Source organism: Centroberyx gerrardi, chromosome 2 (assembly GCF_048128805.1).
Source record: "Centroberyx gerrardi isolate f3 chromosome 2, fCenGer3.hap1.cur.20231027, whole genome shotgun sequence".
Classification (NCBI taxonomy): Eukaryota; Metazoa; Chordata; class Actinopteri; order Beryciformes; family Berycidae; genus Centroberyx; species Centroberyx gerrardi.
In genome coordinates this window covers 30,625,330-30,637,776 of record NC_135998.1, presented here as the reverse complement: position 1 = coordinate 30,637,776, position 12,447 = coordinate 30,625,330, and the positions used below count along the sequence as shown (strand labels likewise).

Below are 12,447 nucleotides of genomic sequence, written 5' to 3'. Positions count from 1 at the left end.
CAGTTTGCTGCTCTGATACATCAAGTAGTGTGGATACACTGACACGTGTGAATATTGAATATGTAAAGGCTCATTAACATGTTGATTGTCACTGGCTTTCACCTGGGCAACCGCTGACAGTAGTGCCATCAAGTTTGCGTGGCGCAAAGCTGTTACCGCTGAGTTTTATGAATATGGGCCACTGTGTGTAAAGTCTGGTGGAGAAAAAAAAAATTATTAATAATAATAATAATAATAATAATAATAATAATAACTTTATTTGTATAGCACTTTTCTAAAAACAATGTTTACAAAGTGCTTTACATACAATAAAACCCAAAAGCAGCAATAATAGAAAATAGGAATAAAAGGTAATATATGAGGTAAACAGGTACAACTAAAAACACACAAACAAACAGAGATACAATTAAAAACAGATCGAACTTTACATAAAAGTGTGTGCCAAAGTAATAGCTGCCATTGCAAGGTTGACCTGATGGTGGTGCTATGGAGTGTGACCAAATGTGGTCTATCACACATTGGGGTACATCCCAAATATGTATCTAGTGAAGTGTGGTTTGCTCTAGCATCAAGCTTGTAGGAATTATGCCTCACTTCTTGTTTGCACGTCTTTGCAAGTCATTTGTTCACCAAGGCCAAACGGTTTGGATTTTCAAAACTCTGTGCAATAGCTGTAATCTAGCAAAAACATGTATGCCGAGACTGGATCAAGTTTTCAGGAGAAACAACGAAAAATAAATTTCAAAATGGCAGAAATGAAAATTTGTATGTGCAATGGATTCGTGTTAACAAAAGAATCTGAGGGAAAATATTTTTTGGATTCTAGACCTTACAGTTTAAGAGTTATTGGCCAAAATGTTGCTTGTTATAGCACCACCATCTGGCCGATCAGTGTAATTTCTGTTGCCTGAGTTGAGTGGGGGAGATTTGAAACCTATTTACCAAATTTTCTTGCTATAGGTTGGATTTACAGTCTCTGACGTACAGATCTTTTTAGGGCAGAAAAAGAAGAAGAATCCTGATAAATACAATATGGTTTCAGTTCTATGGGCTTGAACCCCTAGGAAGGCATTTCATATCTTCACAATATGTTTAGAGATATGTTTCAAAATGTACAAAAATTGGCCAAAAATATATTTGTGCATAGATGACATCTATATATATATTTATATACAATATATTTTGGATAATGGAAATAAATATTTCTCCTATACGCAGATCACAACATAGATCTGCAAGTATCCAAAATCTTTTGGCCATATCTGAAACCACTACATTTTGTCTCTTCTTTTGTTTTAGATAACCACTGAGCAATAAATGACCAAACCTCATGAGATGGGGGTGGCACACTCACAAACCTTGCAGGCCACGGGGGCCTTGGAATATTTGGTAATGCGGAAGCAAATTACAATGGAGAAAGATTCGATTTTCATGAAATAATGGATAAAATTTTGTTTTTTTTCCACTAACTATCAGAAGACTTGGATTATGCTACACGAGCTGTATGGAGTCATTTTATGTTTATTTTTTGTTATTTTTGGAACTCTAAAGATTGGTCCTTGAAGACTTCAACTGTTTTGGAGAAGGCTGCTACAGAGTCGTGCTGGAAGCTCCGGGAGTGTTATATGGACTAACAAATTTCACCAGAGTTTCAACTGGCATGGGGGTGAGTAATGACTGAATTTTCATTTTTGTGTGAACTATTCCTTTAAATATACTTCTGCTAAAGCACCATCTATGCAGTGTGTGGGCAAAATGACACGCCTGGCAAATGGAGCCTCAGTTGGAATTGAACATCCCCAATTGTATGCATTTGAGGTAACATATTGTGTCGTGCAATGTGAAGGATAGTCAGACTTCCCTGTGTTATGGCCCAGCTCTTGTCCACAACAAAAATGGAGACACATACACAATTTGAGGGGATTTATTAATAAACTAATCTATAACTGAATAAAAAAAACTCTTCTCAGCAAGGCTTGTCAGGCTATTATAGCAATATTCCACATAGTTTTAACATGGGGGTTATTTGGCACTTGACCACCATGAAAACCAGAATATAAACTACTCACCAAGATCGGATGCAGCTGGACAAGTTTGTAGTGTTTGCAGCGTTTGATTGAGACCACGAAAATATCCTGAAAACTTAGGCCTTGTCCACACTAAGCCGGGTAAATTTGAAAACACATCTTTATTTCTTCCATCCACACTAAGACAGCGTTTTCGACCACCGAAAGCGGAGCTTTCTGTAAACGCTCTCCAAAGTGGATAAATTTGAAAACGCCGGTTTCGTGTTGTAGTGTGGACGGGGAAAACTGAGCTTTTCAAAAACGCTGACATGGGATTGCCATGTGATCTCAGGCGATAGTCACACTCCCAAAAGACTCCCAGTCTATATTCTCCGTGGCTTTGGCGGTCTTGTAGTTGTTCGTTACTTTCAAAAGCAGCTCAACTTCGTCGTTCCAGACAAAGAAGTCTGGCTTGCTTTTGTCCATCTTTTGTCGTGATTTGGATATCTTGTTGGCGCTTAAGGCTCTGCTACTGCAGCCATGACAACACTTTCGTAATCAGTGGTAACCACGGTGGTAACGACATAAACGTCAGGGGTCGGAGGCTTGTGCATGCCCAATAGGGTAGATTTCACCGTTTTCCTATATTTTTTGCATATTAGTGTGGACGGGAAACTTTTAGAAAACGGCATGGAAACGGTAGTGTGGACGGAAACGCAAACGACACGAAAACGCCATTTTCAGATTTACCCGGATTAGTGTGGACAAGACATGACTGGAATATTACTTTACAGGCTAGGAAAGGAAACCCAGGCCAGGTGTCTTGGCTCATGTTAATGGTTCTCCAGTTCTGCCCACATCTGCTTGGCCACAAACGAGAACAAAACATAGGCCCTGGCAGATAATCAGAGGGCCGTCACACCTGTGTATGGCACGCTTACTAATGCGTGTAATGTCATGCAGACAGAGATACAGAGGGCAGGCAGGCAGATAAAAAGGTAGAAGGGCCCGCAGACCTCTGTTAAATGCATTGGCATGAATCTGAAAAAGGTCACCCTTCCCCTAAAAATGTTATGGGGGTCCAGTTGGCATGCTCCTGCAAATGCTTCCTCTGGAAACTCATTCACCAACTCATTTTTGGTGATGTTTTAGAAAAGGATGATAATGATTTTAAAACTGAAAATCGGGAGGACATGCACTCAAATCGTCGGCCACTCATTGAAAACAGCCACAACTGCCCACAGTAATTGCTCACCCACCTGATTCCTATCCCTCTGATCATCGATCTAACAGCATATATGTTCCAACAACATGACCTTACTTTGCAAACAAAGTGTCATGCCGACCAGTGTAAACACTGTAAAGTTTACTACACTCGAGCATTAAACTCGAATGCACTATGGATCCATTGCAAATCCATGCTTCTGACGACAACTTCCCCGATGAGATTCCCGGAGCTCCGTTAACACCATCAGGCCTCTGGCGCCAGACCTTCCCCCAAACCAACAGCCTGTCTGCAGGGTCCGGTGGTCTCGTCCTACTTCCGACCGAGCTTCACAACCTGCCCCGCCAGTCCGAGGCCGCCCAGCTCCCCAGTAGACTTTGCTCCCACAGTCAAACCCCAGCTTCACAACCTGTAATGGAGTCACGCCTCAGGCCCCGCCTTGCAAGCTCCACACAGGCTGCTCCAATCTCCAGTCTCAGTCCCATTCCCCTTGTTATCTCCCAATGGACAGTGGTCAAACTGCAAAGCGAACTCGAGGGACTCCATTTAGTCGTGCTGAAAGCAAGGCCCAGCTATTTCAGTGCTACAAGGATTCCTTGTAGGGGAAACCCCTCCCTCCATCCCAGTGCCGTCACTACCCCCAAGGGTCTCAAGGTCCAACCACTACTCATGTTTCCCTGTCAGTCCAGCCCTCCCAAAACCACCCCCTTCCCTTGTCCAGCCCAGCTGTCCCCATGTCCACCAACTCCATGGTGGCCAATGAACATCTCTCAGCTCCTCAACCTTCCCTGGACCCTTTCCTTCTATCTCTCCTGCATCCAGCAGTGCCAGCAGCCTCTGAGGTCCCCTGCTCACACTTGATATGGCTGAAGCTTTTAATCATCATTTTATCTGCTCTGGCCGCTTATTTTACAGGTTGCCTGCTGATATAATCCCAACCAATTCCTCTTCTGAACCAGCAGTGGTAGCTTTACCTGCTCTGTCTCTTTCTATGAGCAGCAAATTCTCTTTTAGTCACTTATATAAAAGTTTATAATGCACTGGCAAGTATAAATGCTTGACCCTTGTCTTCTGCATCTTTAATTGCCACATCTATTACTCACATCTTTAACCACACATTCTGCTAAGATTCTAGCTGTATGGAAAGCAGCTCAGGTTGTCCCTCCGCAAGGTGGTGACATTAACAATTTAAAAAATTATTGTCCATTATAGAAGCTCTCTTGACTGGCCAAAATCCTAGAGTTACTGGTTAACTCTCAACTACATGCTTATTTAGAGGATAACTGTAGTCTCCAGCCACAGCAATCAGGGTTTAGACCAGGACATAGTACAGTAACAGCAACCGCCCTTGTTTTAAATGATATTAACTCTCTGGTTAGAAAACAACATTGTGCCACACTCTTTGTTGATCTGTCAAAGGCTTTTGATACTGCTGATCACAGCATTTTACTAGTTGCATTCTTTTGGATTGGATGATCTCGCTCATGGCTAGTCTTATTCATTTATCTGACAGAACACAACCTATTGTTACTGACGATATCAAATCAACCTCCCTTGAAATTAGTAAAGGGGTTCCACATGGGTTTATTTTGGGTCCTCTATTATTTACAATCTATATTAATAACATTATTTCTCTGACCCATAATTATAATGTTCATTTTTATGTGGATGACACCATCTTGTATGCATCCGGCTCTACTCCAACCCAAGCCATGACTAGATTACAATCTGTTTTTCTCAATCTCAAACTTGTTTTAAACACTGATAAGACTAAGGGCGCTTTCACATCAGGGACCCGGGCCCGGATCCAAGTTGACCCCAAAGTCCAGTTCGTTTGATTAGTGTGAACACTGTGTACTGTACCCGGGCACGATCCGTGCGGTTCAGTACGGTTCATGTGTACTCGGGTACGGTTCGCATCTGGTGTGAAAACTATTGTACCAAAACACGGAAGTGGACTGCTATTTACAATGTGACGTCATAACTATTCGACTGTCCCGTTCAAAACATGACCGCGAAAATGACCGCGAAAGGATCTCTCTGGTCTACTGAAGAAATAAAATGCTTACTTGAAATTTGCGCAGACGAAAACATACAATCACAAATGGACATTACACACAAAAATGCCAAGATTTATGGATTAATTTGAGAGTATTTACATGCGCGTGGGTACAATAGAACAACAGAATAATGCCGTGACAAACTAAAGAAAATGAGGCTGCAATATCAGAAAGTGCGGGCTTGGGATCTTGCGATTGGCGCGCTTTTCTACACTGGAGCGACAACATAAACAAATGTCGCGTAGTTAATGACGCAAGTGTACTCTTCTTCTTCTTCTTTGTGTTTATTGGCGGATCGCAAACCAACTAGGTGCATACCGCCACCTACTGTATCGGAGTGTGTAGATACGCAAGTGTACTCGGGTACGGAACAACATTACTAATGTGAAAGCTTGATCACTTGATCCGGTCTGTGTGTAACTTCCTGTGACAACTCAACTCTCGCGAGACTTGGTTACACACAGACCAGATCAAACGAAAGGTAAAGAAAAACGTTTCATTTCTCTGTAGGGTCCTTTCCATAATGTTGTCAGACACTTATAATAACAATCTGAGCCTGTCAGTGGCAAAAACAAGCACTTTTAGTGGACGTACATTGACGGTGCGATTTGCCCCGTCGGATTACATTGCAGCCCGTTTCGCAGCTGCCGGCTGAAGCGATCTCGCTCAATACTGGACCAGTTTCAAAAACTGTTGTCCCCTTTAGTCACTTAGACACAAAAAGATGGGAAAAAAGGGCCCAGGTTGAAAAATACCGAAGTTACCCTTTAATTCCTTGCTTTATAGTATGATTACTGTGTTTTAAACTAAACTGGATAGAGAATGGCATTTCTCTCTTCTTTAAATGATTTTACCCAAACGTGAAGGTTTCTCTTTCCATTCTATTTATTTGGTATTCCTTACTATCAGTCTCCTGATTAGCTTTCATATTAATTTGAACTATCATTGGTGCATCTGGATGTCAGTCAAACAATAGTGTCTGTATAGTCTTCAACCGGAACTGCATCTGTCAATAGAGGAAACACAGCTACATAGCTACATGGTCCTGCTGTTTTATTGTGATTTTGGCGTCGTGCATTATGCTCACTGGTCATTGTCACTACTGGGAGAATGCACAGATAATATGGAGTTGTGTGGATATTTATTTTGCTCGACGGATGCATAAAGGTGGGATACAGTCTTCTAAATAACGTCTACTAACTATCCAAGCTATGATAGCAGCTAACCACAGCTAGCTAGCTAGCTATCACTACAATCAGGCCCAACCATAGGCAGCATCACTGACGTTAGCCAAGGGGTCTACACTAGTTATTTGCGACCAGTGCCATTTCTAATGAGTGGAGAAACTTAATGAAATGAAATAACAATAATGCAATTTGTTTAATTGCAGTGCTAAGTAACTTCCTTGCTGCTAGGTTATTTTCAGCAAGCAAACGTTAAGTTTATAATCTGTGTAGTGAGTCAGGTATCCAGGTTCAAATTTAGCTCAGTACTTGAGCTAACGTTACGCTACGTAGTGAACTAACACCGGCTATCCAGACTGTTGGGTGAAGATGTGTAATGCCATTCAGCACAGGCACCAAATGTCAGCCACTTTATCATGGAATTGGCGACTGTGTTAACATTAATTGGCGCAAGTGACAAAGCATGCATTTGAAGAACTTGACACCTCACTGTTCAGATAGTTTAGCAGTAGCCACGGCTAGCTTCAGGAGGAGAAGCCCTCTGCGAGCTACCTTCAAACAAGCAATAAAGCTATGGAAACTGAAAGATGGTTTTAACATGAACTGGTTGGCCAGCTGGCGTTAGTTTGCTAAGATGAGCGAGCTGCACGAGCCTGCATTTGAGATGCTAGTTGCTCAGTTAGGCTAACGTAGCTTCATAGGATAGCATTGATTTGCCCTTGCTTGCAGCTCCAATCTTCATGTTGAAATTGTCAACAGCGTTGTGTTCACAGTGTAAATACTCAAGGCAGTCAAACAGGTTTTGTTTGTTTGGTTTTTACTACATATAATGCATGTGTTTATTGGTCAATACGAGTGTCAAAAAATGGTTTTGTGTGCAGAATGACTGTCCTAACAGTCTTGGATGTTATGATAGCTCCAAATAACATCTCTTTAAAGTGAGTGAGTCTATTCACAGCACAACCAAATTAATCCAAATCACTGAAAACCTGGCCAAATCACAATGAATATTCCCACAAGAATGTGATTCAGTGACATTTAGTAATACACAGGATATGATGTTACTATCCCTTGTGCTAAAATTCACGGTGAGCAATCATATAGAGGCCCAATTCACAGTTTATCAGAATGAAACACTACCATACAAATGAGTACCATAGAAAACATCAGGCTATACTGTCATAAATCTACAGCACCATGAGACAGGACATTCACCAGCTACCTACTCTAGCTTTCAGGGTGAGTTAGTGTAGGCAAATCATTGGTGTTATGAAGTGGGCACCTTCCACTACACTACTGTCAGCTGCACCTTTGTTACCAACAACATATCTAATCCGTTGGAGGGTGCAGATATGTGGGATATAGGAAATAATGCAATATAGGAATATGCTCTTCCCTCCCAATAATTAGCGCCCAGTAGATATTTCAGATTGTGTGATAAGGCCACTGTATTATACATTCAGTGTCAAGGCCAATATTCTAAAGTTATGTATGGCTGCTTCACCAACAGATTATGCACAGATGGCTGAATAAGATATTGGAAACATTGAATTCAACCAATGCAGCTATGGGAAGCATGACATTTTGCCTCACCCATCCAAAATTCAGTGATTGATTTGCAAACAACTTTTGTGGTTGATAATTTTGAAATGTATCTAAATTCTAATACTTATTATTAGGTTTAGGTGTTATAATTCTGTTTTTTATGTACTGAGTGGATGATATTACTGCTATCAAGTACCAAAAAAATAAAAAAAGTCATTCAGTTCCAACTTTTGATACTTTATTCTAAGATAGACAAATATGTTGTCAGAGGAAGTCCTTTTTTGCCACTCTTCTCACAGCCAACATCACTATTAGTGTTGTTTCAGTTTTGCTTGTTAATGGCAAAGCAACAACGTGAGGTATAGGCCTATATATTTACGTTTACATAACACAACTCATTTGAAAAAAAAACAAGCAAACCAAAAATATACTCCCTCAGTGTGCTTTGAATAACTATTTTACTGTTCAAAGAGAGGGGGTCACAGATGTGGTTAGATAAGGATGGAATATTGCAAAATGAAATACAACCCATGCGATGCAATATGGAAGAATCCAGACTGCAATGCCACAAGTACTCATGACTTTGTCAGTGATGGAAACATACACTGACATGCTAACATTAACTATAATTATGTATATGTGATTAAACATAATGGATTATCACAATTTTGTTTCCACAGTTAATCATATTTGAATATTGATATATCAGTAATAATAAAACATTTAGGCTAATTTATAATGCCTGCTGTAGTTGAAAATAGTCTAGTTACATTACATTAACCTACTAACCTCACTGACTGGCAGCTGTTGCTGTAATGATAGACACCTTAGGTAGTACCCTGGTGGTGGGAGATATGTTACGACTTACAGGATGTTTGACTTAAGTACAGTATATGCTACAATGTGATATACAGTGTAATTTTATGTTGACTTAAACTTGTGATACTACATGGATTTATAGAGACTCCAACCTTTGACGTCAATGCACTATTGCCAGCCTGCACCACGTAATGACTCTTAACTCTTCCCAAACAGGCAAGCACGCATTTCCTATCATGGAGCAGACAAAATAACCCACAGAAGGAGAAGAAAAGGACGCCTGCTCTCCACTCGTCGTCTTAAACCCAAGGATTTAACACTCTTACAGAAAGAGTGGAAGGGGAAGAAAGGGAGAGACAGAGGGGGAGACTGGAAGAAGAACCATCCAAAGCTATACAAGCCAAACTCTAAAAAAGAAATGGCTTTCTTAGACAACCCGGCCATTATTTTGGCCCACATCCGCCAGTCTCATGTGACCAGCGACGACACGGGCATGTGTGAGATGGTACTAATCGACCAAGATGTGGATCTGGAGAAGTGCCAGCTGGCTTTGGTGCCCGGCAGCAGCTGCGGGTCAATGGGGTCGGGCTCCCTGAGCGAGGGGGGCAGCAGCGTGGGTGACAATCATGGCTGCGACCTCTCCCAGTCCATGGACATCACCTCAAGCTGGGACTTTGGCATCCGCCGGCGCTCCAACACAGGTAGGCTGATCCTCAGGGTCTGGCTGGTTTGCAGGACAAGCTTTCTACCAGGCGGACCGCACTCCTTCCATGTTGGAGGGGGGGCCGGCTAGAAAGCGTATTCTGCTGTTTGTCTGTGGGGGTTTGTGTGTCAAATCTGGGTCAGTGGTTTAGCGAGGCACAAGGCAAATCGGGTGGTGTTGGAGAATGCAGCAACAACGCAACAGGTTGTTGCTGCACAGGTGGAAAGCATGGGGTTAGATCACAATTCACTTTAGTCATTAATGTCAATAATTGCTATGAGGTGACTCCAGCTCAGATCACATTAATAATGATTGATGTGTCTATTGTATGCCAATGCCCTTTTGAAAATCAAGCAAGCAAATTGTTCTCCTTTTTGCCACTTGAGAGGTTATTGAGTGGCGCTTTACTAAGCTGAATTCAAGTCAGTAGCTGTGGCAAAGGTGTTAGACTCTGTTCCTACGCTTAATTTTCAGTAACAGGTTCTATTCATTGTCTATAGGGAGGAGCAGAGATGGGCATGGGATGGTGAGAGTGGTGAAGACAACTTGCTGCACTCTGCTGTCTGCCCAAAAAAAGCTGACTGGTTGACTGGTCCATAGGGTACATAGGAGAGTGAACGTGTCTGTCTGTGCTCAGTAGCACACTATGCATTTACACATTGAGACCATGAGTGGCATTGAAATTCGTGGAAACAAATTTCTCTCATAATTACCGAAGTACTGATGTGATTATTTCACTAAGACAGGAGACGGCACAGAATGGCACTGTTTGGATTTAACAGAAGGTGTTGTGCCTTCCATGCAGTCTGCCTTCACGTAATGTTTTTTGCAGAGACAGCAGGCCCAACTCATTATGCAAAAATGAAAATTGCCACTTGACAGTCAATAAATGTAAAGATGTTTGTGTGAAATGCAGCTACCAATTTGAATGAGACTATCACACAAGCTGGACTCCTGGTATCATATCCCATTTTGAATGATACTGTTGTTGATGGCTTTAAGCCTTAAACAGGCTAATGAAATAGACGGACAACTTTACCAGGCCTTAGGAGGGACAACAAATGTAATAGGCTGCATATTGGAAACGGACCTATAACCTATGGCTAATCTAATCAAAAGACGTAACATGACATCACATGGCAGCTGTGCCTAATATATTAGTGCCTACAACCTAATTAAATAACTAGATATAGATGCATAATAACAAGAATACTGTGAGGGCGCTTTCTCACCTAATAATCCATTTGCTTAGTCCAAACCAGCGTGACATTGACACATTGTTTACTTTTTTTCAATTGGTCCGATTTGCTTTTACACTGCTCTGAACCAAGCAAAATACAGCTTGTAAACAAAAGCCACATGTCTTTTGTTCATTGGTCAGAAATGTAGCAGATAAAAAGAAAAACAAACCTACTCAAGGGATTAATACACCGCAATATATGGAGCCCTGTATCACAATACACTGATGGCGGTGATCAGGTTCTGAATTTACCACCCGCCAGGCACCAAATGCAGGTGGTAAAATTTGTCTTTGGTGGATAAATCTTTTAGTGTCACCTGCCGCATTTGAATGCCTTTGTTATAATGAGTTCTGTTGGACTTAATGACGAATTACAAACTTGAGTCATTGCACAGCCAGCTACACCTGGTACCAGCCTTTGGCATTTGAGCCAAAAAGCTGATCTTGGACAGTGCCAGTGATCGTTCTATGGTGTTCTTAGTTTCGAGGAGAGCGATCAATATGAATGGCTCCGGGTGGTAAATAATGTATTGATACATAAGTTCCGAAGAAGACGTGCTGCCATCTGATGGCAATTTCAGCGAAGAAGGCTGGAAGTGATGCAACATTTTCATGACCCGGTTTACAAGGAAGATGAGTGAGCTAGGCTAAAGCTTATATGCAGATTGTCAACTGAGCAGATGAAAAATGTCTGTACAATGTCCCTGACAGCAACAAATCACTTTACACACGGTGTAGTGTTTAGTCTGAATGATTTTCTAACCTAAAACGAACCAAACGCTCCAGAATTTGATTCAACCGCTCCAAACATGGCAGGTGTGATCACACCTAGTTTGTTTTCTGTGGTCTGAAGCATGCCAGAAAAAGATACATTGTTGCACTTGGCATATAGTTTGTTTAGGGTTCACACTGCCTTATTACAAATTAGCCAAGAGTTGTAAACAAAGGTCACATGGGCTGATTCATTCATTGGACAGTTTTGGTGACCTGTCATCCTGCGACATTATCACACTTTTTGGGCAAATTATCATTATCATACTTTTTTAGCAAATTACACTGCAACTTAACTGTCCTTGCAGGCGTTATTCATCTTCTCTGGTGGTCTTACCAGCTAAGAGCTTTATTTTATTTATTTATCAATTTAGCCTATTATCCATCATGGGTTTCAATATCACACTTCACTGTCATCAGTGGGCATTATTAGACTAGTTTGTTGCTGGGGGATGCGCTCCTAGGCTACGGCTACACAGTTGTAAGTTCAGTCTTCTATGCTGATGGTAGCAGGGTGTAATTTGCTAGAAAGCACAGTGGGAAGAATGGGTCAATTCTGTAACCTTTCTGGTCCTTCCATAATTTGCAGATTAGGCTGCTTTGCAAGTTTACTTTGAAAATTCATCATAATGCTTTGTTTTATGGAAGCCTGCAGAACAGCAGAGTTGGACATAACTGTAACCATGACGTCGCTATAAAAAATGGTAGTACACTAGCATCATAAAGACTCTGAATTAAGCAAAATAGTCAATCTGAATTGATATTGTGCATAGTACAGCTGCATACATTAAATGCCATACTACTAGTGTTAATTTGGGTCCTTTCCTCCATTACCTCTTAATGTTTAGATCCACCAAATCTACCCCACAATTCATAATGAACTAGTCTATTGAG

General features: G+C 41.4%; 1 protein-coding gene across 2 annotated transcripts in view; it reads left to right on the top strand.

Moving 5' to 3' along the window:
- Positions 1–6,317: 6,317 nt before the first annotated feature.
- The window catches only part of mapkap1 (MAPK associated protein 1), a 45,549-nt gene continuing 39,419 nt past the window's right edge, over positions 6,318–12,447 (top strand). For both annotated transcript variants that reach the window (XM_071917555.2, XM_071917554.2), the window contains exons 1-2: positions 6,318–6,458; positions 9,056–9,540. In XM_071917555.2, the coding sequence (XP_071773656.1) occupies positions 9,258–9,540 (283 nt within the window). In that variant the 5' untranslated portion in view covers positions 6,318–6,458; positions 9,056–9,257. The remainder of the gene's footprint in view (positions 6,459–9,055; positions 9,541–12,447) is intronic.